At 41.7% G+C, this 27822-nt stretch overlaps 1 protein-coding gene and 1 long non-coding RNA gene across 4 annotated transcripts in view; one reads left to right on the top strand and one right to left on the bottom strand.

Annotated features, from left to right (window-relative positions):
- Positions 1-24749, top strand: part of CPM (carboxypeptidase M) — a 95547-nt gene extending 70798 nt beyond the window's left edge. For both annotated transcript variants that reach the window (XM_075600284.1, XM_075600283.1), the window contains exons 3-9: positions 1704-1801; positions 9095-9264; positions 12341-12525; positions 16021-16176; positions 22522-22674; positions 23429-23577; positions 24220-24749. In XM_075600284.1, coding sequence (XP_075456399.1) covers positions 1704-1801; positions 9095-9264; positions 12341-12525; positions 16021-16176; positions 22522-22674; positions 23429-23577; positions 24220-24447 — 1139 coding nt within the window. In that variant the 3' untranslated portion in view covers positions 24448-24749. The remainder of the gene's footprint in view (positions 1-1703; positions 1802-9094; positions 9265-12340; positions 12526-16020; positions 16177-22521; positions 22675-23428; positions 23578-24219) is intronic.
- On the bottom strand, positions 12211-26950 carry LOC142495172 (uncharacterized). 2 transcript variants are annotated; one of them, XR_012801674.1, is made up of 4 exons: positions 26560-26950; positions 24925-25003; positions 15281-15436; positions 12211-12630 (listed from the first exon to the last, which is right to left on the bottom strand). It is a non-coding gene; the product is annotated as an uncharacterized LOC142495172 (long non-coding RNA). The 2 variants fall into 2 exon arrangements; XR_012801673.1 differs by lacking the exon at positions 12211-12630 and having other exon boundaries at positions 15076-15436.
- Positions 26951-27822: the final 872 nt, after the last annotated feature.

The raw sequence follows: 27822 nt of genomic DNA, 5'->3' as shown, positions 1-27822 counted from the left end.
ATAAAAGCTATACTGCCACCTTTGGGACATTTATGGACTTTTTAAAGATACATCCCTGGTCGTGTGTGTGTGTGTGTGTGTGTGTGTGTGTGTGTGTGTGTGTGTGTGTGTGTGTGTGTGTACGCACTGTTCAGAGCAGAAGAGGAGCCCCGGTTCAGGCACCGTGACTGAGTGGGATTCCTAGCTAAAGAAGCGGGTTGGAACAGAACCCGGAAGAAGCACAGCCCCCTCAGACATGCTTTATAAGATGTGGACTATGCAAGTTTTTGTCATTATCTTTTTATTTTAATGTATACTTAAAGGTATTTAAAACACCCCATGATGTGTGTTAAATGACCTTACAGAGGTTAGTGAGTCTGGGCCATAGAGTTGACCTGATCCCCTGTATGAGAATGCTGTGCAGCTCTTGTTTAGATTGCAATTCCATAGCATGTTGCCAGCTTAACTCAGTAGGTGACTTCTTATCTAGTATAACAATGACAACTTGTATTGTGTTTTTCTCCCAACGAGACTCAAAACACTTCACGCATTGTAAAGCTAACAGTTACAAACACTAAAAGAAACACTTTTAAAGCTATAACAGAAACCAAACACAAGATTAAAAAACAAAAGTTAAAATACAGCTTAACCCCCTTATAACGCTGTGCTTGGGGTCCAAAGAATCACATCGCGTTATAAGCGGATCGCGTTAGAAATAATGTACAATTGTATGCATTGTACAATAAAGTATTTAAGACACCAATAATCGTGTTGTAAAGTATTCATAAATGTGAAAATTGGGAGCCACGCTTGCATCGCGTTATAAGCGGATACACGTTGTAACGGATCGCGTTATAACAGGGTTGAGCTATATAGGATGAACAGATTATAGAAAGGAATGATACTGTAAGTATTGGATGTCGGATGAGTTGGGGTTGACTCATTAATGGGTAAAGAGGTAAATCTTGAGTCTGTTTTTATATGGACAGTTACAAAGTGTATATCTGTATTGTAAGTGTTGGATAGAGATGGAGAGCGCAATGTTGATATTAAAAGAGAATTTCAAGTGAAATGTCCCCATTATTGTCAGCATGGGTGGGAAGCAGGTACTTTATGGAGGTTTAAATCCCGTGCGTCACGCGGACCAGAAGGAGGCCACGACGAATGATGCTGCGTCTTCCTATTAGCACAGGAGATTTACACCTCCATTTTGTTTCCCCTGGAGGGGAAGAATCGGCAGCACTTTCCCCAATAAGTATTCAATGAAGCAGGGAGTTTGTGAAGGCAAAATTAAAGAGGATCAGCTCTGGAGAACCCCCGCTTCCTATACATGTTAACAAAACAAAAAAAGGAGGGGTAAGATTTTTTTATTTTTATTTAGGGGAAACTGATCTTTTAAAACATCTCGTACCAATTAAAACATGGACTAATAATATGGAATACAGTATCTGAATTCTTGAACCTTGGTTATTTTTGTAGTCCAATGAAAGACTGGGTTAAAAATATATATATAAATATCTCATTGGTGTCTATTATAGGGAAAAGTAAATGACAGGATCCGGGTCTGTCAACTGCTACGGATCAGGGGAAACTTTCCCCCAAAATTTATTCACATCTATTGATTAGTTAATTTCAGAAGAAAGAAGCAAAACAAAACCAAAAAATAAAGGATTTTTTTTTTTTTTTTTTTTAACATTTTCATCTCTTCTCTTTTTTTCTTCAAGGTAGAGACCTTTGGGTTATTGTTCTGGGCAAATTTCCAACAAAGCATACGGTTGGCATTCCAGAATTTAAGTATATTGGCAACATGCATGGCGATGAGGTATGTACCATTTATTGTAATGTCTGCAGGTGTTTTTAAAGTCCTTTCTGTGCATGGTTGTACAATACTCTGTAATATGTGGCAAACCAACTCGGTCTGACCAAGTCTTACATGTAAATCATCACACCGAAATGCTGTGTTTTCATGGGGCTTTCAGTATTCTCTATGGCCGATGATGATAGCCAAAATAACAAATGAGAACTAAAGCTGTGAAGAAGCAGCTACTCCACAAAAACCGTCGCTTAGTAGACTCAGTCCTCGGATCTTCATAGACCACATATTTCCGAGATAATTGAAGTTTTTTGTGTCGTGTTTGACACCAAATCCTCTCCATCCCCGTCCCCTCGAACAAATATGGCCAAAAGAAAGTCGAGACATCTACTCCCAATGATGTTACGGCTTTCTATTGCCCGCTGGAGCTGGGCTGACCCCGGAGGCCATTTTGTGAGAAACTAAGTTATATCCCGGAAATCCTTCCAGGTCATTTGAAAAAATATATACGTATAAAAAAAAAAGTGTGCTGCTTTAAATGATGTCACTTATTTATGTTGCCTTTTTTTCTAAAGGATATATGCCACTGAATGTAGGGCACATTTACAGTACTAAGCTGTGGTAATCAAGTTACTAGACTGCAAGGTCTCTTCCGGGGCCAGGATATGTATTGTGCTATAGCACCGATTAGTAAACATGCCAATATGTTTATGGGGGGAAACTTAAGGACAATAAGGCTCTAAATTATTTAACTGACCAATTAGTCAGATCTACTTTTTATTTTTCTAATTAGAGATTTTCTTAGAGAGAGAAAAACCCTGTAAAAAAAAAACTGGTTTGACAACATTAGTGCTAGTTAACTAAAGGGGATAAAATGGCATTCTCCTCCTGGTAATGTGTATAGGCACTCAGGTAATTATCTAAAGGTGCATAGCACTAACTGGGCTGTGGAGTATATTTTAGGGCTGTGCATTTGTTCACACGTGTATTAAATGAAGTGTCCTGCATTGTGAACAAATACTGCATTAGTATTAGTCTATAGATGAGACACAGTTCTAGACATTTGCAGTCAAATGGGTCATCTTGTGTAATGAAGAGCTGGAAGCTGTGCCTCTCATTACACTTCAAGGGGACAAAGTGTTCTGAGGTGTAGAGTGACAGTTATGTGCCTGTAATGTCCCCTGGGGGAGGAGGTGTTTATTGTGTTCAGTGTTTCCATGGGAAGTCTGGGTGCGTGTGCGATATGTCTGAGACAGTGAGTAAAGAGGTATGCCTTCCTTATGTTCATGAGGAGGGGGGGGAGATCTTCCCAACCTCTAGTGGGGTTATTTATCAAGTCTTCCAGCTGCAAAACAAAAAAATCAAGTATGAAGTTTATCAAAGAAAAACTACTGGGATCTGTAGATCTCGTGCTGTTGTTCAAACCAATAGTGCCCCAGTTTTGTGTGTGAGTTTTTGATAAATAGCACTAAATGTCTCCATGGGAAAGATGTGAGATGCGTGTGATCTTTGTGTCCTGCAGACAGGATGGTAGGTTTGTGAGCCTTTGAAGTCTAAATACAATATGAGGAGAGATGAGGACTGTCACGCTACAAACATATGTTATGATGTGTGAACAAATTCAGCAACCACGGTGCTAACTCTCATTTTAATAACACCTTTTTTTTCCTCATTAAAAACTAAAATTTGTGTTAGCAAAAATAATATATACACCTTCTGCAAAATCATACGAATGCAATGTTGAGGGTAGCATTATTCTAGGGGTTATAGGGACACAGTTATGGGGTATGTTATATTCTCAGATTCATTTAGGTTTAAAATCATTCTCTCTCTCCCAACCATTAATATCATGAAAGACTGATGAGAGGGAGATAAGATACACCAAAAAAAGGTTGGTCTGTCCTTGTCACAGGGGCAAGGGTTTGAGCAAAAAAACAATGATTTTAAGTACAGAAATTAGAATTCATCTTAGACGGGTGTTATACCAATTACCAGGGAGTTCTCATATTTCAATCTCACGACTTCTTGAGGAGTCTAATATGGGGTAACGTATTAAGAATTCTGTTTTTATTATTTTATGAAATGGTGTGCAAATATATTATATTTTTTGCAGCAGTGGAATGGAGCACTCAACAAGTTTTTATTTGTAGGGTTATTACTTGCCCTAAATAAGTCTTAAAAACTCCACAATCTATATAAAAAAGCTATCTCAAAAGCTGAGGATCAACAATAAGGTGCAGGTGAAAAAATATCTGAAAAATAAAACCAAGTTGTGGGTCAGTGAAGCAGCGTCCAAAAAAGTGCATCTGTAGTGCAACATAAACACAGAGTGATATAATAGAAGAAAAAAAAAGTGAAATCAGGGTCTGCAGAGAAATAGTCCATAATCATCAGATATACCGTACAGTATAAGGCACTCTGATGTAGATGTATTTGATTGTTTTTTTTACAAAGATAGTCCTGATCAATATGCAGCAGTTCAAAACATCATATCTCATAAGCATCCTATTGTTAGGGTGACCAGATTTTGGTCCTCTGTCCCGGTGTCCCGCAATCTATACCAATGTCCTGGTTTTCGTCCGGCAAGCCCTGTACCCTTTTCGTATATTAAATCTAAAATGTAATAACTACTGTCTTTGGGCCCTGATTGAACATAGTACCTTTAGAAGAGATTAACCAAATCTTCGGATACGTTTTGCTACTATGTGTTAATTATATATTTCCAGTAAACGGGACTCCTAAGGGTAAGACCTTAAACTATTCTGACCTGGTGGTGGCAGCAGCATACAGTAATTAATGTGTAGTGTGATGGTTTGGGGGGAGATATTCTTCATTCCCCTGCAGGGAGATGGGCGTCAGCTAGATAGCTGGATGTTATTGAGCCCTTTCACATTCTGTACACAAGCCACATGCACACAGGTGTGGCGTTCGTGACAAGTGCCTTGTATACATAGTTCATATCTTTGAAGGAAATCAAAAATCATCTCATTTGTTTCAATGTTGTACGTATAGGTGAAGTAGAAGATACATTATTGATGCTATGGTCTTCTATCCTTGAATTTGCCCATATATATTTCTCTTCTATCTTGTATATAACTCTGAATTAACCATGTCAAAATGTTCTTCTTCTCGTCCCTTCCTTCACTTTTCCCCAGTACTATCAGTCTGGGGAAATAAATATTGTATTCGCAGATCGTCATCTCTAACATTTCTTTCTGATATTAAACGTAGACTAAGTAGGGATTAGATTTGTCACACATCACCAATGTCTGCTCCCATTAAATGTAAAAAACGTGTTCAACAAGTGATTTACTTTATGGGAGCAAAGAATGAAACACAGGAGGTGCAAATTTGCTCTTCTTATTTATAAATATATATATGTGTGTGTGTGTGTGTGTGTTTATTTATATATATATATATATATATATATATATATATATATATATATATATGTAACGGGTATTCCCTGTGAATACAGACGCTACTGATACTGTATATCACCTGTATGGCCCTCAGGAGCCTAAGCCTCCGCTCGGGGAGCCTGGGGTACATATATTTAACTCTATCTCGTGGTGCAACGCCTCCACCTGGGAGGGATCCCGACAGGGTGGGAGGGGTCCCTCACAAGACTCAAACCAATGACACACACTTGTCATTAACATAACACTCTGAGTGTTTACTTTACTACAGCCTTTATGTAATCTTCTATTCTGAGGGACTTATGATGGATCTGATGCAGCATTTTGGACTTTATTTTTTGTTCCTGTTATAAGCAGACTTTGGAAACACATCCTGTACAATCAATATGGACACAAACTCTACACAATCTAGCTGCAGCTGAGTATTACCCTCCTTACTGTTTGGGCATTACCTGTCCTTGCAGTGCTGCACTTTGTGGTGTTTTCAATATGTATGACTCTGTTTGCTAATATGTCTTTATTAGTCATATTTTTCTTTATTTGCTGCATCAGTTCTCATTGATTTCATTTTGGGGAAATGCTGTTCAGGGTATAACTATTATTATTGTTATATTATTTTTCCCTGGTTGCTTTATCTCTTTTTTTCCCCTCTGTTTTTGGTATACATACTAATTTTTCCTGGCTATATACTGGGTCATTGACTATATACTTTTTCCAACACAATGATTTATTATTCTTTCATGCATATGTCAGTGGGAATATATTTTGTATAGCCTATTATGTTAGACTAAACTACTTTGTTGTCATTATTTAAACTTTATTTAGACACATTTTAGTTTTTTGTTTTTTTCTCTTTGTAATACTGAAAGTGTTTGATTAGTAGTCCTCTCTTTATATTTTTGATACATATATATTTTCATAGGCTGTCTTTAGTATTTTTATGTTTTTAAGTTAGTGTGTCTTGTTATTTAATCAATAAAATCTTGTTCATTTTTTCTGAATTGGCGGAGCATCTGTTTCTTTTTAACCATCTTTATCTTATAGATTAGTTTAGGTGTAATTTAGAGTGCTACTAAGGGGATTGTCTATGTTCTTTTCATCTGTGTGTCTTATATAGTTTTCACTATCCCCTAGCACCATCAGGTCCTATTTAATTTATATACTGACTTTAATTGGGGTATATATTTTATTTTACCCTTATAGTTAGTTTTATTAAAGGGCTTGAGTTAACCTTATATATTATGTGTTGAGCAACTTCTCCTTTTGTGTGTTCTATATATATATATATATATATATATATATATATATATATATATATTTTATATATATATATATATATATATATATATATATATATATATATATATATTTTATATATATATATATATATATATATATATATATATATATATATATATATATATATATATATATATATATTTTATATATATATATATATATATATATATATATATATATATATATATACATGTAGAGGTATCAGTACCGTGTTAGCCGAGCTTCAATAATCAAAAAATAAATAGATGATACCGTTCTGTGGCTAACGAAATGCTTTTATTTGTGCGAGCTTTCGAGATTTATATATATATAGTATCGTCTATTCATTTTTGATTATTAAAGCTCGGCTGACATGGTACTGATACCTCTACATATACATACACACATATATACATACACACAGCCCTTTGAGGTATGTCAGCCCTGGAATAATAATAATTATTACAGTATTAATAACTATTTCCCATTTATTGGTTGCTCAGCACTATGGAGATGATGATAGGATGCTCAAATAAACATAATAAATAACTATCAAATGCATTTATTTAATGAAAATGATTAGTTCAGAAATTCTACCCCTTTACCTGATTCAGCCCTTTTTCTTACTAAAAAAAATATATAACCACGTTTAGCAACTATCCACATCATTTAGGCTTCTTCACAAGGGTAGCAATACTGCCTTTGAGATGGGTGAAGCCAGTTCAAAACCCAATGTAAGCCTCTTGTGCCCTTGGCTGAAAGGGGCCAGGATTTTCATCTTAAAAATGTCCTAATGATGCAAAAAAAAGTTAGAAATACTTGCCAGATAAGAGAAGGTATAGCTGCCCTGGTTACATACCTCAGGCACCCCAGGCCTTAACCCCTCCACACTGCTACTCTGATTGGCAGATCCAGAGACCCCAATTAAAAACCAGACAGTCATATCAGATTGGAGTCACACTACGTGCACCCTATATGAGGCAAATCAAAGCAGTGCAAATCCTTTACAAAGGCCTAGGTTATACTCTGCACAGCTTTAATCCAACCGTAATTTATGATTAACGCCTATAGGTTGACCAAAAATACTTAGCTGCACAATGGAATGTATTCAACAATAATGTTTGTAGTTATATTAGTTATATAGTTATATTAAAGGGGGTTTCCAGAGCCGAACCACATTCATTTCAGCTCCCGGACCCCTGTTTCCTGAGATACTTACCTCTGAAGGGACTGCACCTAGTAGCTCCTGCTAGACATGCAATAATATGGCTGTTTAAAGGTCCCGCGGGCCCATGGGTGGTAAAAAAAGGCCACCCTCTTTCCCCAAGGGCCCTACAGTGTATATGAAGCTGGTCCTTACGCGGTGGCAGTGGAGGGAGCCCACCCAGACTGCGATTGTTGAAGTTGAGCCCAAGTTCCGGTTGAGCCTAACTTTTTCGTGTTATACCACCTGGGTGGGCTCCCTCCGCCACGTAAGGACCCGTACCATAAGTAGGGCCTGGGAAGAGGGTTTGAAGAGAGGGAGGCCTTTAGAAAGGTAGAACATGGTTCCTGCTGTAAAAAATAAGTGCAGATGCAGTGTTCCGGTGCATGGAGGACGGGCCCCTACAGATAGTGGTCCATGGATGTTATGGTATTTCCACCACTGGATAAGAGCCTGCTGCATTCTTCCTGCACTCAGCGCCATGCAGTCTCTGAGCTGTTCCATCACTCCTTCAGTGCATTTCTACTTCAAATCGGTCTGTTGTTTATCCTTTTGGTGAAACACATTGCTATATTATGCAGTGCATTGCTGGGCTCTCTGGCAACGTAAGGGCTAGTCAGTCAAAATTATATAAAGTTTTGTCAAAATTCAAAGCAGCTTACATTGTGGTAGCCCCTGCATATTGCAAGCTGTCCCATTAAATTTGGGGCAGTTGATACCTTAGAAGATTATGTGGACATGATGCAACAAGACAAAATTTACTCAAAACGCATAATTTTGTGTCTACTTGCTCCAATTTTTACCCCAGGTATATCAGCTAGCGATTTGAAGAGTGCTAATGGGGTGAATTAGGGAGGTGTTTTACAGTGCACATATTACAATGGATACATCAAATTCTGCATTACAAGAAGTCACTTTTTCACCTTTTGTAAAAAAAAAAATATACTGTACCTAGTTCAAGGTGGTGTAAAGCTTCCCTGCCTAACAGTCTGAGTCAAATGTAACAAAACGGTATGAACACAAGCGCTGGTGTGTGTGCGTTTCTCGTTGATACATTGACTACGGTCCTACACCAAATTATTCCATCTTCTGATATGTAAGATGAAGACCTTCACACCTATTATATGTTTCATTTGTAATTTTTCTGTAAATTATTCTGATGTCACTGTCATCTTCCATTGATCTTTATATGTGCAGTACATAAATAAACAATAATAATTTTTCACTGGGTTTATCCAGCAAGCTTCAAAGCTGTGATCGGCAAATCAATGGGAGTTTTTGGGGCTTATTGAATAAGCCCCAATGTAAAACAAATACATTTACCCAAATCAAACTGATCATTAAGGTTTTGGCAACCTAGGAAAAGAAACATGTATATTTACTCACATTGTTTAATTACAGGTGGTGTGTAGGGAAATGCTACTTCAACTGGTAGAGCACCTGGTAATAAATTATAACACCGATCCAGTGATTACACAAATGGTAAACAACGCTAGGATTCATATCATGCCTACCATGAACCCAGATGGATTTGAATCTAGCACTCCACACTGTACTTTCTCAAATGGAAGGTAAGGAACATAACTTTTCCCTTCTACTTCTTACCAGAGCAAGGGACATTTATTAACCGACTCCTAAGCACTACGCTATACTGTGTTTTGAGTGGTAGTACAGTGGTACAGGTGTTATATACAGTCATGTGAAAAAGAAAGTACACCCTCTTTGAATTCCATGGTTTTACATATCAGGACATAATAACAATCATCTGTTCCTTAGCAGGTCTTAAAATTAGGTAAATACAACCTCAGAAGAACAACAACACATGACATATTACACCGTGTCATGATTTATTTATCAAAAATAAAGCCAAAATGGAGAAGCCATGTGTGAAAAACTAAGTACACCTTATGATTCAATAGCTTGTAGAACAACCTTTAGCAGCAATAACTTGAAGTAATCGTTTTCTGTATGACGTTATCAATCTCTCACATCGTTGTGGAAGAATTTTGGCCCAGTCTTCTTTACAACGTTGCTTCAGTTCATTGAGGTTTGTGGGCATTTGTTTATGCACAGCTCTCTTAAGGTCCAGCCACAGCATTTCAATCGGGTTGAGGTCTGGACTTTGACTGGGCCAATGCAACACCTGTATTCTTTTATTTTTCAGCCATTCTGTTGTAGATTTTCTAGTGTGCTTGGGATCATTGTCCTGTTGCATGACCCAATTTCAGCCAAGCTTTAGCTGTCGGACAGATGGCCTCACATTTGACTCTAGAATACTTGGTATACAGAGGAGTTCACGGTCGACTCAATGACGGCAAGGTTCCCTGGTCCTGTGGCTGCAAAAACAAGCCCAAATTATCACCCCTCCACCACCGTGCTTGACAGTTGGTATGAGGTGTTTGTGCTGATATGCTGTGTTTGGTTCTCGCCAAACGTGGCGCTCTGCATTATGGCCAAACTTCTCCACTTTGGTCTTGTCTGTCCAAAGGACATTGTTCCAGAAGTCTTGTGGTTTGTTCAGATGCAACTTTGCAAACCTAAGCCGTGCTGCCATGTTCTTTTTAGAGAGAAGAGGCTTTCTCCTGGCAACCCTTCCAAACAAACCATACTTGTTCAGTCTTTTACTAATTGTACTGTCATGAACTTTAACATTTAACATGCTAACTGAGGCCTGTAGAGTCTGAGATGTAACTCTTGGGTATTTTGCAATTTCTCTGAGCATGGTCTGACCTTGGGGTGAATTTGCTGGGATGTCCACTCCTGGGAAGATTGGCAACTGTCTTGAATGTTTTCCACTTTTGAATAATGTTTCTCACTGTAGAATGGACTTTAAATTGTTTGGAAATGGCCTTATAACCCTTCCCAAATTGATGGGCAGTAACAATTGCTTCTCTAAGATCATTGCTGATGTCTTTCCTCCTTGGCATTGTGTTAACACACACCTGAATGCTCCAGACCAGCAAACTGCTAACATTTCTGCTTTTATAGAGGTGGTCACACTTGCTGATGATCAATTAATCAAGGGCCTTTGATTAGCAGCACCTGTCTGCTACTTAGCATCTTAATTCCTATGGAAGCACTAAGGGTGTACAGGCATACCACGGTTTAAGGACACTCACTATAAGTACACTCGCGAGTGAGGACATATTGCCCAATAGGCAAACGGCAGCTCACGCATGCTCCTGTCAGCAAGTCCTGAACAGCAATACCGGCTCCCTACCTGTACCGAAGCTGTGCGCAAGCGGGGCGACTAGAGAGCCTGTTACAAATGTAAATAACGCATCAGTTATGCACGTATATTACGATTGCAGTACAGTACACGCATCAATAAGTGGGGGAAAGGGAGTGCTTCACTTTAAGTACATTTTCGCTTTACATACATGCTCCGGTCCCATTGCGCACGTTAATGCGGGGTATGCCTGTACTTAGTTTTTCACACATAGCTTGTCCATTTTCGCTTTATTTTTGTTAAATAAATCATGACACAGTGTAATATGTCGTGTTGTTGTTCATCTGAGATTGTATTTACCTAATTTTTAGACCTGCTAAGGAACAGGTGATTGTTATTATGTCCTGATATGTAAAACCATGGAATTCAAAGAGGGTGTACTTAATATATAAAAAAAAAAAAAAAATTGTTTCCTTTGTCTACACCCCTGTTTTTCTAACTATGATCCCAGGACCCCCAATGGTTCCAGATTACTTTGATTCATTGTGAAATTAATTTCAGACACCTCTTTTTTTTTTAAGCTTGTGTGGGTTATTCATTAAAGTGCAACAGTGCTGGTCGGGCACTACCACTATTATTGAATCCAATGGGAGTTGCCATGCAGTAATGCACTAATCGCACTTGAATGAATTATCCCTTATGCCTCTTTCTATCGCAGTCAGCAGATCTGTGCTGAAGGCAAATTGACAGCTCTACCTCAAAGCGGATCAACACCAAAAAACAATCGACATGACAGACTAAGGAGGATCTAGCGAGTCTAAAAGTTACATTGCATAGAAACTAAGATTGACAGTTCTGCCTCAAATACGGCTCAGCGCTCCCAGTCTTTTCAGCACTAGACCCTACCGCGTCTGAGCTGTCAATGTAATGATAGTCTCCTCTTCGAATGAAAATACATCTTCCAAATTTCTAGTTATTTTACTCCATAGAAAAAGAACTATGGTGTATTAACGTTGCTATATACAGTGTGTATATATATATATATATTGTGTACTTGCTGTCAGAGGTGCCTGCAACACATTGCAAAGCAACGAACATAACAATGCATTGCAAGTGATTAATATATTGTGGTTAATATAAAGTGATTAATACACACACATTTGTATGGCGTTTGACACAGTTATTAAACCTTTGGTGAAAGGAAAGCTTGAGAAGCAATAAGCAATAAAGGAAAGCTTGAGAAGCGGTGATATATACCATATGGACAGGCACGTGTACAAGAATGACATTATTTTAAGGTTTAAAATACTTGAAAATATAGCTGCCTCCCATTTAGGAAGTGGTCGGATTTATTTCCACAAGATGCCTGCAGTTTGCACATTGTGTGCCTATGTCCCCATACCTGTTTTTCATGTGTAAAGAAAAAATGCTTTTGTTCACACAAGTAAGTGTATTTGTTTATTCATTTATTTTCCAAGGTTCAATAAAAATAACTATGATCTGAATAGAAATTTCCCTGATGCTTTTACAACGAACACAGCAGACATGCAGCCGGAGACCCTGGCGGTGATGACGTGGATTAAGAGCGAGACTTTTGTTCTCTCTGCCAACTTTCACGGTGGAGCACTAGTTGTCAGCTACCCGTACGATAACAGCGATCCAGGTAAGACTCTAAAACCAGGATTTGCTCTATGTACTGTAGTTAGTACAAACAGCAGCCACATGCAGGTTGGGGTTTATTTCCACTCTAAATGTGCAGTCCCTCTCCCTGCAAAATAAAAAATAAAAATTCCTGTTAAAACATCAAAATGGAGCACAAGGCTACAATATTACCGGAGGTTCAGCTGATAGTGACTGTATGTGTCAATGCAGTATAATAGTTCATCAGCCAATTCAAGGACATCACATATCACTGCAGCATTCTTCTTATCCATTGGTTCGCCAGAAATCATCTAATCCTCCCAGCCTTGCCAGGTCAAGGAGCACAACAAGGAACATACACAAAGAACAATCTGAGTATCGCAAACTGCTGTTTTAATACTGCTTTGGTCTGTAAATATATAATATATAACATCTATCTATATATATATATATATATATATATATATATATATTGTAAATATATAATATATAACATCTATCTATATATATATATATATATATATATATATATATATATATATATATATATATAAAGCAACTGTAAATATTACTGTATGTTCATTTGCATGTCTTAGACAGGTCTGCAACCCTGTCTTTCCCCATTGTCACCCAGCATACAGCGCTTCGTTGACAATGGGGAAAGACAGGGTTGCAGACCTGTCTAAGACATGCAAATGAACATACAGTAATATTTACAGTTGCTTTATGCTTTACTGTGGAGGGTTTTTGTCACTTTTTTTACCCACCATAACCTTAATGACAGTATATATATATATATATATATATATAGGCAATACGATACCGGATGAGCGAATATCAGAGGCAGCACTCCACGAGGTAGTCAAAAAAGATTTGTATTTAGTGAGACATCATATCCAACGTTTCGGTCCTACACACGGGACCTTTCTCAAGGTGATGTGTGTGTATATATATATATATATATAACTGAAAATTTTGGTTGTGAGTGTCTGTAGACAATTTCATTGGTCCGTCGGTCCGCCCGCGGCTCTCATTGGCCGGTGTGTCTCACCCCCCCACGGCTCTCATTGGCCGGTGCGCTCTAATCCACTGTTACACTCACACACCACACTCATACACCCCTGTGCTTTCTCATACTGCCTGAGCCTACCTTCCCCTGTACACGCTGACACCCCAGAAGACGCTCACCACCACACAGACCAAAGTAAGTTAAACCGTGCTGTTGCGCCATCCCTCCGCTTACCGCCACCCCGGCTGCACCTTAGTCCTGCTCCTCTGATCGCCGCCCCCGCTGCACCTTCCTCCTGCTCCTGTGACCGCCGCCCCCGCTGCACCTTCCTCCTGCTCCTCTGACCGCCGCCCCCGCTGCACCTTCCTCCTGCTCCTCTGACCGTAGCCCCCGCTGCACCTTCCTCCTGCTCCTCTGACCGGAGCCCCCGCTGCACCTTCCTCCTGCTCCTCTGACCGGAGCCCCCGCTGCACCTTCCTCATGCTCCTCTGACCGCCGCTCCCGCTTCCTCCTGCTCCTGTTACCGGAGCCCCCGCTACACCTTCGTCCTGCTCCTTGACCGGAGCCCCTGCTGCACTTTCCTCCTGCTCCCCGCCCATGTCGCACCTTCCTCCTTTGACCGGAGACCCCGCAGGGGGTAGGGCTTCAGGGGGAGAGTATACGCTGGAGGAGCGGGGCATGAGGAGGCGCCACCTTCCGCCCCCCACATGGCGGCATGGCGCCGGAAAGAAAGTGTGATCGGTTACGAGCTGGAGGCAGATAGCGGCACAGGAGCCGGCCGCGCGGGTGCATAGCGCAGGAGGACAGGTACCACACTCCCGCGTGGCGCTGCCTCCCGCCACCCACACCGAGGGCTGCAAGCGGCACGGGAGGCGGCCGCGAGGGTCTCCCGCGTGGCTCCACCTCCTCGGGATCAGGGCGCCAGGGGGAGAGTGTGATGCTGCCTCCTGGGGATCAGGGCGCCAGGGGGAGAGTGTGATGCTGCCACGTGGGGATCAGGGCGCCAGGGGGAGAGTGTGATGCTGCCTCCTGGGGATCAGGGCACCAGGGGGAGAGTGTGATGCTGCCACGTGGGGATCAAGGCGCCAGGGGGAGAGTGTGATGCTGCCTCCTGGGGATCAGGGCGCCAGGGGGAGAGTGTGATGCTGCCTCCTGGGGATCAGGGCGCCAGGGGGAGAGTGTGATGCTGCCACGTGGGGATCAGGGCGCCAGGGGGAGAGTGTGATGCTGCCTCCTGGGGATCAGGGCACCAGGGGGAGAGTGTGATGCTGCCACGTGGGGATCAAGGCGCCAGGGGGAGAGTGATGCTGCCTCCTGGGGATCAGGGCGCCAGGGGGAGAGTGTGATGCTGCCTCCTGGGGATCAGGGCGCCAGAGGGAGAGTGTGATGCTGCCTCCTGGGGATCAGGGCACCAGGGGGAGAGTGTGATGCTGCGCCAGGGGGAGAGTGTGATGCTGCGCCAGGGGGAGAGTGATGCTGCCCCACTTCCCCCCTCCCACCTACTGCCCCCCCTACCCCCTCTCCCACCCACCGCCCCCCAAAGTTACATTAATCTAATATCACTTAATCATAATACTGTATTCACTAAAAAGTCAAATAACATGATGTTACCCAGGAGTTACTCCTGCTACAACAGTATTGGTATGTTTAATGGCTGTGAGCTCTCATGGCGGTTTCAGGGGTTTGAGACCACCCTGCCAGAATGCGATTCCTTGCTGCTGCCAAACGCTACCAGACTGGTGTGTGGCCTGCCCATGTAGACCCTTACATCTCGCGATGCTCGCGATGTTTGTAGTCGGCACCGTTCTCCTGCTCCTCTGATCAGCCTTCCACGTAGGCACTCAGAGCTCAGCCGTTCTCTGTAACTTCCAACTGTCACGGGAGACCAGGACAAACACACCAGGGACCAATTCACCAGACAGAACTGCAGAGTTAATAAAAAATAATTTATTGGAAAATGTTATCCACAACTGTCTGACACAAACACACACTCTCCCAGGTGCGGGGACCTCCGTTAGGAAGTTTTCCCTGTTCTGCTCCCACCCAATGTCTAACAGGAACGGCTATAAGAATCCCTATGTGGATTTCACCTATTGGGCTATCAGCCTAAAATGCGTTCTAAATGAGTAAAATCAGAATGTCACTGCATCGCAGATAACATGATTCCATCTGTGGTCAGATTCTGACGTACTGAAATACCTTACCCTTCAGATAAAGTAGAGAAGTAGTATATCAGATAAACACAATATTATAACCTATAGGAATTAAAAAATATATATTTGACAATCCTTGTTTTCCTATATATGTGGAGTAAATATAAAACCTAATTTTGTATAGAATTGGTAACATTTCCCCAGAGACTGAACCCCAATGTTTTCCATGCGTAGCAGGCTCCTCCAGCGCTGTGTGACGCCGGCATAGCACACTGAAAACATATTGTACCCTCTTCTTTAATCTGTCATCTGTTTCAAATCGCCTGAGATTGTAACGATTTTTTTTTTTATGCAGCTACAGATGGAAAATCCCCAGACGAAGATGTTTTTATTTATCTTTCAAAGACGTACTCTATGAACCACGCCAACATGTACAAAGGCATTGCATGTGATAATGCAAATAGTTTTCCACTTGGCATGACCAATGGGTATAAATGGTACCCAGTGCAAGGTAAGCATTTTGAAATGATAATCCAGCGTCACTATTATTATTTTTTTTTTAAACAGACAGGCATAGGTGTGCACAGTAAGACATTTATGGTGTAGACCAGGGGTGTGCAAACAGGTGGGGGGGGGGGGATCAGGGGGTGCACAGTGCTTACAGAGGCCCTGCTCTCTTCCCCAAGGCATTTAAATTAATTGGCAGGGGATCGCACGAGGCCTCTGTAACTTCCCTTACCTCCGGCAGCTACGGGCAACACGTCGCCATGGCAACGTGACCCCACTGCGTCATTTGACACCGGAGACAAGGTAAGAAGTGGGGCACGAGCAGGGGGGGGGGGGGAGAGCAGGCAGGGGGGCTCGGACTGAAAAGTTATGTACAGTTTTTAATCCTTTATCAAAAGGGCAGACATATAGCGCCATATACATAAATTGCAATCAATTAAAAGCCCTTCATTAAAACACATTCTCTACCATGTTTAATATTTTGTCATCATTTGAGAGAAATTCAGTAATTTTGCTAATTTAGGCCATAAAAACTAAGTGGAATGCTCAGTGGGACATATCCCAGATTACACAATACACATGGCTTTTGTTAAGCACTGGTTACAAGCTGTGCGTGCGGAAAAAACGCAGTAAAATTCCTAATTGTTGAGTTATTAAGCAATTTTTAGAAAATCAAAATGGTGTCCATTTTTTATAGAGACCAAAGAAAATGTTTCTAGCAGAAAGCTATGTGACTTCCCGCGTGGTATGAGACCAGGATATTCTTTACAAATATGTTGTCTCATTCAAATGCTAAAAAAAATAAATAAGTGATTTGACCTTGTGCATCACTTGATTGGGTTAATCTCGTATGTTCTCTTCTTGCATAATTAGGTGAGCAGAAACACGGACAGTTGTATAGGATACAAAACAACTTAAATACTGTATATAGTCATGTTCGTACCATTGTTTGTTCAACTTTTAATTTTCCAAGCAGCATTTCCTGGGGCAAATGTACTCGATCATAAAGATAGAGTGTGAGAGGGTGTCCCCTGCACCCTCACTTCCTACTATGTATCCAGAACAAAAAAAATAATACAGGTCCTTTCATGAAAGTTATGGTCAGTATCGTTTTATTTGTCCTGGATACACAGGCAGTGAAGGTGTAGAGGGGAGGTACAGAAAGCTAACGGATGGGAGGACAGAATTGTGGATGGAGGAGGTTCACATGCAGATTATTATAACTGCATTGGTTCTGACATTATAGGCCATGTTTACTGACCAGCTTTCTGCCATAAGGTAGAAAGTGTTTGTCAAAATGCTCAAATACCTAGCTTGCATGAAAAGGTAATAAGTCCCAGAGCATAGGTAGGTGTATTCAATATACAAGTGAGTAGGTCCACAGCCAAATATAACCAGAGCTCCCTGAAAACTGAGAGTGAATGAGACAAACCCACCACTCCCAATTTCATTGGGAATAATGAGGCATTGGGATGTTGCTACTACACAGCAATCTTTAATCACAGGCTTGCTACATTGTTTACAGCTCGTGTATGCATATTTATATGAGGGAAGGGATTACATTATTAAAAGGGATACCTTTAGTAAGAGTTGATATTTTGTTTTAGCATAGACCCTCTACACCCTATGTATTCAACACAGTGTGACAAGCACTATACTGAATTTGATGTAATGCTGATCACACTGTGTACCATAATGTTATAAACACTGCTACTATTCTATTGCCTGCTGCAGGCCACTGAATATACATAGGTAATGTGTTTCAATTATGGGCATCACATGTTTAAATTAAGCGCAGGAACTGATGGGGTTAATCTCTGATACCAGTTACTCATGAGATATCCTATTCTAATCATATCCCCATCTTGACTCTATATTGCTCCCCCAAGGGGTTATGTTCACGCCCATATTTTATCTTTTGAGTGTAATTATATATTTATATATTTGTATTAAAACTTTTTTGTTTTTTTGCGCCGTTTTCGCTTTCAGTTTCTGGTATAGGGATGTTTCACCTTATGGCCATAGAAACATACACACGTTTGGTTTAGAGTGCATATATAGGGGTATTCTTCCTAGTATTGTACAGGTTATTAAGAATTTTAATCAGTGTTAGGACCTATAAATTATGGTCATGCCTTGGAGGGGCTCACAGGCGTACAATGCTTTGGCCACAGTGTTAAACTAAATGACCCTTTTATTCAAGAGATATATAGGTATTTCACTGTGTATGTTTGCCATTGGATGTAGCACTGGGCTCTGTTTGTGTTTGGTTGTAGTATATATTGCCATGCCCAGTAGCACTCCTTTTTGACATTGATATACATATATATATATTGTGGTAACTTTTGGGGCTTTTATGAGCTTACTGGGTATTTGTGTGTTGGTTAATGTCTATGATGTCCAAGTTATCTGCAGAGGCTTATGGAATCCTTTTCAATGAATCAAATAATATCTCAATCCTTACACTATATACCACATTTGAATTCTCTCCAAAGCGCACATTAGTTAACAGAATATGCTGACCTATACAATGAGAATTCAGTGAAAGGTGCATTCGTGAAATGTTATATTCCTGATACAGAGCGCATCGTGCAGCACTGAAGACATTGCGGGAGGTTTTAGATTAATTGGTTTAAATGGGATTTCACTGATCGAGTTGTTCCATGTATTCTGAAGTCTAAAAGGATTCTGCTGTAATGTCAATTATTCCATATTTAAATGAAATTGCCAATCAAGTGAAACACCTCTTCCCTCGGCTAATAGAAGAGGAGCCACGCCAAAACGTCCTGGTGTCTCTATAGTGGTGTAGATATGGGGTGCGCAAACTTTTTGCTCTGCACCCCCCTGCCTGCTCTCCCCCCTGCTCGCGCCCCCTCTTAGCTTCACTCAAGCATCAAATGATGCCGCGTTTCATGTGATATCATGTGACCCCGCGTTGCCATGGTGACGCATCACCCGAAGCCATCTGAGGGAAGGGAACTTACAAAGGCCTTGCGCGATCCCCAGGCATTTCATTTCAATGCTTTGAGGAAGAGCACAACGCCCTTGTAAGCAGCACGCCCCCCCCAAAAAAAAAATCACACGGGGTGCACCCCCCAGTTTGTACACCCCTGGTGTAGATGATGCTTAGCAGTTCTTTTACCTTATTCTCAGGGGGCTGATGACCCATGCAGGGCTTGTTTATGGTTTATGGTTTATGGTTTATGGTTTATGGTTTATGGTTTATGGTTTTCTGTTAGGGAGAAGGAGCGGCTCAGTGAGTAAAGACACTGACTGGCACTGAGAGTTTGAAGCTGGGGAACCTGGTTCAATTCCTGGTGTCGGCTTCTTGTGACCTTGAGCAAGTCACTTTATCTCCCTGTGGATCAGGCACCAAAAACATAGATTGTGAGCTCCACGGGGCAGGGACTTGTGCCTGCAAAATGTCTCTGTAAAGCGCTGCGTACAATTAGCTGCGCTGTACAAGAACATGCTATTATTACCAGTGTTCGACAAACCTATACATTTGCTCGCCCCGGGCGAGTGGATTTAACCCCCGGGCGAGTAAATATTGGCCCAAGCAGCACACGTTTGGTACTAGGTGGCGAGTAGATTTTTTTGTGTGGCGAGTAGATTTTTTGGTGATTTGTCAACCACTGATTATTACTATTACTTTATTTGCAGGAATACATATAAATATAACGCTTCTTCGTTAGGGGTGCTCAGACAGCATTTCGCAAAAGAGGTACACATCTTGCACTTTGTAGTGTAGTAAAGTTACACTACATTACTTGAATGGTGGCTGTTCTCAACTCACTGGAATCCCTAGATACGGTGTAAGGTTACATGGCAGAGGGTACCCTATCACCTCTGACAGAACAAAGGAGTCTCTTACCCAGTGGTGGGATTCAGAAATTTTAGCAACCAATTCTCTCTTACCTTACCGCCCTTTCATAGTGAAAAATCACCATCATCAGCTCTCTCCCTTATCATCATCATCATCAGCTTCTACCTCTCATCAGATCTCCCCCAGTCTTCCCCATCATCATCATCACATCTCCCCCAGTCCCCCTCATCATCAACACATCTCTCCCAGCCCCCCCATCATCATCACCACCCCATCTCTCCCAGCCCTCCTCACATCTCTTCCAGTTCCTCCCCCCCCCCTCCATGCCTACCTGGGTGGACACAGGCATGGGAAGGACTCCCCTGGCTAACAGAATTAGCCAGTAGTAGATTCTCTTGAGTCAGAGCAGGAGCAGCACGAGGTGAGGAGTGCTCTATAGCAGCAGACACCGGAAATTCCGATTCAGACTACTAGATGGCGCACTTCCCCTGCAGTCCTGCTCCGCCTCTCACTCAAGTGATTCTACTAACAGCTAATACTTTAAGCCCGCCGCCGCATACCATCTCATGCCGCCACATACCATCTGTCGCCGCTGTCACATACCATCTCCAACTTCCGCCACCACAGAAATCCTACGAATAGGTTTGCACGAACCGGCTTAATCCCACCTAATGCCCTAATAATTCTAAAGTGATACTCCCAGGCCCTTACTTAAGAAACCTCCTTTGGAGTACCTGTCTATTCCCTCTTGTGGGTGGAACACGCTCAGAGGCATATAGATGGGCCCTATCTTTTGGAGTGGTACTTCCCTAGCAGGAAAACAACAAAGTGATCCTAACACTGAACATGTATAGCTACCGACTGACATGACTTACATTGATGAGAAACCCCCTCACTCTGGTTCCACTGAGATCTGATCTGGAATCTTCCATCCTCAGTTTATACATCCCACAGTGACATCACTAATCACTATGACTACTAGGGGAAGGGTTAACTTTCTACAACGTATTGACATACTAGGCACCTTCTAGAAGGTGAGAGTGGCTAAACAACTGCCTTATTCACTTTGCAACATATGCATAGACTAAACAAAAAATAGCGCACAACGCTCATCGTGAAATATGAATAAACAATTTATATTTTAAAAATAATTCAAGGTTCTGCGTACATCAGAAAAAAGTAAATGGAGCATTTAACTGTAACAATGATAGTTGTTACCACTCAGACACCGGGACACACGGGAAAGCTGCAACGGATCGTCCGATTCCAGAATACTGTAGTCAGATAGCCTGCCGTGCTCTCATCTGCTGCGCTGTATAGGCAGAGGGTCCCTCAGTGCCGTCCACACCGTCAAAGTGAGTGAGTCCAGAGCTCCGTTTTGATCAGGAGTAGCTGATGTATTAGCAATCTCACAGGACAGTGTCTGCTCTATCCCTCGCGGCAACCCACTGAACGCCGGCGGGCAATGATGACGTCACAATAACAGCGTCAGCCAGGAGAATGCCAGAAAGAGCTAACACTTAACCAGAGTACTGATAATATACTGCGGGTTATAACAGATCAATAAAGGTATAATTCCAACGCGTTTCGTAGCACTATAAAGGCCACTTCAGGGAATAAAGATATTGAGCATTTGCACAGCAGATGAGAGCACGGCAGGCTATCTGACTACAGTATCCTGGAATCGGACGATCCGTTGCAGCTTTCCCGTGTGTCCCGGTGTCTGAGTGGTAACAACTGTCATTGTTACAGTTAAATTCTCCATTTACTTTTTTCTGATGTACGCAGAACCTTGAATTATTTTTAAAATATGAATTATTTATTCATATTTCACGATGAGCGTTGTGCGCTGTGTTTTGTTTTGTCTAGATTCAGGGTCTTGGACCACCCTCATTACAGCAGCAGACGCTCCTTATACTTAATTGGTAACATTGTTATCTTTACTCACTTGGGTATTTAGTGGATATTTCACTAATATTATTTTTCACAATTGTTGGTCCATTATAGTTGCGCACTTGTATTGTTTTTATTTTGTTTCAATATGCATAGACTAACTGCAACATTTGTCTAAGACCGATTTCCAGGATTAACCCGTTAACTCCCTGCAGGAACCATGAGTCTAATTAACATGTCATACCCCCAATGATGCTACATAAGTATTACTGCTATTCTGACACTATAAATACAACCCCAGGAAACTGGAAACGGCAGCTGAATGCCATCGACTAACTGGAAGTCCGACCAAAAGGAGAATTACTAAATGAATTAGCTTGTCCCACAGCCTGAAGTTTCTGGGCACAGTCTTCAGAATCTGTTAGCTACTTGAGTCAGAACAGCAGCATGTGTACAGTACTTCGCAAAGGCAATTCTAGTTGCTCAGCAACTTAATTCAAGAACTTAAGTGCTTGAAATGTCTGCAACTGTTTTGATGTGTGTGTGTGTTGCAACCCTTTGCCAGCGAACATTTTAACAATGTGCTGTTTTGATGTTACAGTATGACTAACATGTCCCATGTGATTTCAGGTGGCATGCAAGATTATAATTATGTCTTTGGCCAGTGTTTTGAAACTACTATTGAGATTTCATGCTGTAAATATCCAGATGCGAAGACACTGTCACAGTTTTGGAGCGATAACAAAGTTGCCCTGATTGAGTACATGAAGCAGGTTCACCTGGGTATGTGGACTCTTCTTAAATCTTTTCCTGATCATCACAACTTGACAATGTTAAGGCACTAGAAAGACTGTTTGACAGTTGGCACAAAAGTATTTTAGAAAACAGAAGAAGATTGAGTTATGGTGAATGAAAAAGGACCAGATTAGTATTCTTAAATGAGTGTCTGGCTCTGCACTTCCATAACCGAAAATTGCCTATAGAAGTTGTGGAGTGCAGCCAATTAATGAACAGGGAAATCAAAGTTGAAACCAGAGAGTGAAGTCTGACGGTGCAATTGGTTTATTGAAATACCAGTAGAACGTTAGTTACACACTTACAATTGCATATTCTTTATTAAACTAAAAAAAAAAAAAAAAAAAGGAGGGGTTAATTTTGTAGAAAGCATCTCCCATTTCTGTTTTTTCATCTTAAATATGGTTTAAGATTCCCCTTAAAGTCTTTTTATTTCTATCTTGAACGTAACTGAATCAGGGGTAGAATCTTAAAACCATGACCACCTCCTTCGTGCATCATAGTGACACTGGGATTGTTCTAATGGGGGTGAGACTTCCAGTATTAAGACTGGGGAAGTCGTGCCTTGGGAAGTCCTAGTTCGGACAAGGATTAAAAATAAATAAATAAATTATACATTTTTTAAAAATCAGGGGGTTGTTTTCTTAACTGCAGACAATTTCCGCAGAGGTATCTCTTGCGGTACGTTTCACACGCAGTTACGCTTTTTAACTGTATTATATCATTTTTTATATCTCCACAGGAATAAAAGGTCAGGTGTTTGATATGTTTGGAGCACCCATCCCAAATGCAATAGTGGAAGTCCAAGGAAGGACACACATCTGTCCATACAGGACCAATAAAGACGGAGAGTATTATCTTCTCCTCCTGCCTGGAATCTACCATTTTAATGTAAGCATAAACACGTCACACATAAGTGAGCCATTCAGGCTTTCAATCTAAAAGAAAACATGTACTTCTTGTTATGCATTGTTTTTTTTTATTTATTGTGGTAGGTAAAGCATACCCACATCTCTAAACGTCTTAAGCCACGTCCATACTGCGCGCAAGGTGAACAAAAGGCCACACCTTAATGAGGCATAGAGCCCGTGAACGTGCGTGTGATGAAGCGTGGCGGCACGGCAGTTTTTTCTCAAGACTGCCGGGTCACGTGGGCGGTTCAGCCAATGAGGGTGAGCCGTTCACGTGACATCACGGCCAGGCCTCCCTGTCGCTGTGGATCACAGGCCACAGATAGCTCGGCCGTTAAGACGCACGTGACGCCATGCGCCTACTATATCCGCAGCCTAAGCTGAACAGATTTTAGGAACAGGTCTCTCAATGTGATCACACATCCTCTTTCAGGCAGTAGTGTGGAACAATGTAGGATTACAGTACCGAAGTAAAGATATACTTTAGTGATTGTAAGTTACAAAAAAGGTTAAGAAGAATATCAATATTTCCAAATGAATACGTTACAAAGTGTCACTGTTATTAAGAGGAAACGACCTGAAACATTAACATTTACTTATTTTTTTCCACCTCTCCTTTCAGGTTACTGTGCCGGGTGCTCCATCAATAATAAAGTCTCTTTACGTCCCAGAAAATCCAAACCTTTCTGCAATGAAATATGACTTTTCCTTTACAGTCTTAACCAGCAGAGCGGAGTCAACATGCAGTCCCGTCACCAAGCAATTTTTTGAAAATAGTGGCAAAGCGCTAAAGCCATTCATGTTACCGTTCCTACTAAGTACTGCATTATTATTACTAACTTTCCACTAGAACAGCACCGTCTGTGAAACCCGATACTGCAAAAGAACAAATGCTTGTGGCATTGAAAGATGACAATGTTGCCACCAAACCAACAAGTTCAACCTGTAATGCAAATGTTAAACATTTATAACCAACGTTTTTTTTAAATAGGGTTTTTTTTTTATTTTTTTAATAGAATTGTTATAAAATTGTTGGTATCTTTCAGCTCTCAAATGTTTATACGAAATTATTTTCTAAACAAGACTGTTAATATGAATGAATTTTGTTTATTATAAGGGATTGTTGTCAGTAAAACTATGCCTTGGGACCATCTTCTGTCTGATATTTATACGCGTGATGTTTAGGTTATTTCTAAAATATACTTCTTGCATTATGCATCTAGAATCCAATGATTTAAATCCATATGTCCTTTTTGGTCGTTGCTGATGGTAGAAGTACTACGAACGACGTACGAGCTGCACATTCCACGCTGCTTAAACTGTTTACCTGAAGAAGAAGTCACCCAGGAGAGGCCCTCGCAGGGGCAGCCGGAGATCAACGTTTCACATGCCTTCTGACACCGCTGCTAAAATAACGAACAATTAAAACATGTCTCGTAAATACCAACCACACAAGAGGCCAGAGCAGATCCCCTGTTTCCCGCAATGACACATACAGAGAGATCGGGGTTGGCTGGTCCATTTTTGGCCCCGTAGCCCAGACATCACGCACCTTTTTCAACTTAAGAAATGTAGCAGATAATGAACACACAACAAACACATGCACCATACATACATGCATCATTCAGAAACACTAGATACATGTACCATAAACACACACACACATCAGATTCAAGTATCAAGCAAATACATGCACCATACCCTAGATACATTTTATTTATATATATATATATATATATATATATATATATATACATACTGTACATACATACATACATACATACATACATACATACATACATACATACATACATACACACACACACACACACACACACACACACACAGTATTTAAGTTATGGTGGGTAAAAAAAGTGACAAAAAACCCTCCCCCGTAAAGCATATACATACACACAAATATATGCACCATGAAAAAACACCAGATACATGCACCACATATATACGCACCATGCATACACACACCACATACATGCACAATGGGAACGGAGGACTCCCCTCACTCCCAAGGTAAAATGGACTGCGAGAAGGGGGGATTGTGAGTGAGAAAATTGCGAGTGAGCAGGAGGTCGGGGAATTGAGTGAGAGAGGAGGGAGGGAAGTGAATGAAAGGAGGGGTGAGAGAGGGTAGGGGGAGAGCAAGATGGGAAAGCGTGAGAGGAGGGGAGTGATAGATGAGGAGAGAGAGGGTGGGGCTCACAGGGCCACCAACACAGGGGGGCCCTAGGTGAAACCTCTAGTTTGGGCACCAGGAAAGCTGTAGGTTACCCTGACCGTGCCTCACAGGGTGCTGCTGTCCCCTCCGCTGCTGTGGGGAGGAGGGGGGGGGGTATGGGAGGAGGGCAGTAGGACAGTGGTCCACCCAAAAACATTGTGCCCTTTTATTGGCTCACCCTCCCCCCCCTCTTACCTACACTAATATATATATTCTAGCACGCACAGGCATGAGAGCCCAGTGTGGGACAGTGCAGGAGAGAGGCAGGACAGCAGCTGGGGAGACGGGTCCGATGGCAACAAGAGGCCAGAACAGGCCCCAGCCACCGCCAGGATAGTAAGGGAGAGGCGCAGAAGCTGGGAGTCGGCAACCTGCAGAGCCCCCCCCCCCCCCTAGCAGGACAGTGGGAGAGAGAGAGAGGGGGGGGTGTGTGTGTATATATATATAAATAAAGGGACTTATTATTGTGAGATGCATTTTATTCTAGCCCATATTTTGTCCTATGTTAATGCTTATACAGTATATACCTATTAGTGTGTGTACAGTATGTGTTTGTGGGGTTGTAATATTCATGCATTTGTTGCAGCTCTCGGAATATTTTGGAGAAAGACATTGTTTATACAATGGCTCTTCTTCCTGGAGACGTTGCAGACCCCTATCCTAGGGCATTTGGTCACACAGTCACACACAAACACACACATATACTGACCAACATAAATACCTACTGACCTGAAGCAGAGAGAACAGAGGCCACCAAGGGGAGCTCACAAGTGCCTCCAAAGTGCTGGATTCTACTGTAATGCTCCAGCAGCAGCAGCAGCTGTGCCTGACATGTGAGAGCAGGTCTGCTCCTCCTCTCCTTCCAGCAGCTACAGAACTGGCCCAGCACTAGGAAATCTGAGAGGCCCAGCAGGCAATTGCCAGATTTATGTCAGCAATTATTAGATTACATTATTACATTTACGCAATGAGAACAACCTTCAGGACTATGAATCCAATCCACTTTTTTTTTTTCACACGACCACTACCCAAGGGTTCACAGTGCGGACCAATATGGTGAACACATGAGGCTAGTGCTCTGAATGCGTCACAGAACCGGTGGGTCCTACAGGAATTCTTTCAAGCTTGGAAGGTGGGAGCTTCCGGATGTTAAAAGGGAAGTTGTTTCAGAGCCTGGGCTCTTTTGGGAATGTTTCCCCCCCCCCCCCCCCCCCCAATCCGGAGAGAGAGGTGCAGAGAGACAGAGACAAATCATTTTGAGTCAATTTTATAGAAACAGCTACTTTTTGGATAGTTTTTAAGCTAGTGGCTTTTTATCTGTGAATGAGCACTTCTCTAACCACAGCTTGTTGCAAATAATTTAGTCTTTAAAATAGTTTTCCACACAGACAATCCCTGGTCTTTGAAGTGGGAAAAGCACAAACAGCATGGAGCGAAACCCATCCGAACATTCAAGATTTCAACATATTTTGTTGCTCAGACACAAAGATATTATTATTATTATTTCATTAATAATGTGTAATTCCTCCAATGTTACTGTTTTGCTGCCGGGTCTGCAACAGATTGCTTAAGGCCGTGCTTAGAATGGCTTATAATTGTGGTGCTCGATGCCGGAACAAACATATGGAGAGTAATGAAGGCGCGCACACACACAGTGCTCATGCGAACGCCACGTCCAGGCGCGCGATTTTTGCACATATTTCCAAAATTGTTCTACCTGTGCGACGGCCGCGTCACGTGAGCGGTTCAGCCAATGAGGGTGAACTGCTCACCGCTGCGCCTCCGCCACACCTCCCTGTCGCCTCCCGATGCCTCCTGCCTGCAGTGCAGGTTTCGGGCGTGCACATCACCCTAGTGACGTCACGACGGAGCAATCAGTATAATCAAGGCCTAATGTTTTGCAGTCACCTGTAGCAGTAAAAGGGTTATAAAACGAAGAGGACTGTCAGTAAAGTTGAAACAAAACCTACAAATAAAGCATTTATAGAATTT

The sequence above is a fragment of the Ascaphus truei genome, chromosome 5 (assembly GCF_040206685.1).
Source record: "Ascaphus truei isolate aAscTru1 chromosome 5, aAscTru1.hap1, whole genome shotgun sequence".
NCBI classification, from domain to species: Eukaryota; Metazoa; Chordata; class Amphibia; order Anura; family Ascaphidae; genus Ascaphus; species Ascaphus truei.
The sequence above is the reverse complement of the archived record's forward strand: the minus strand, read 5'-3'. Positions and strand labels throughout refer to the sequence as shown.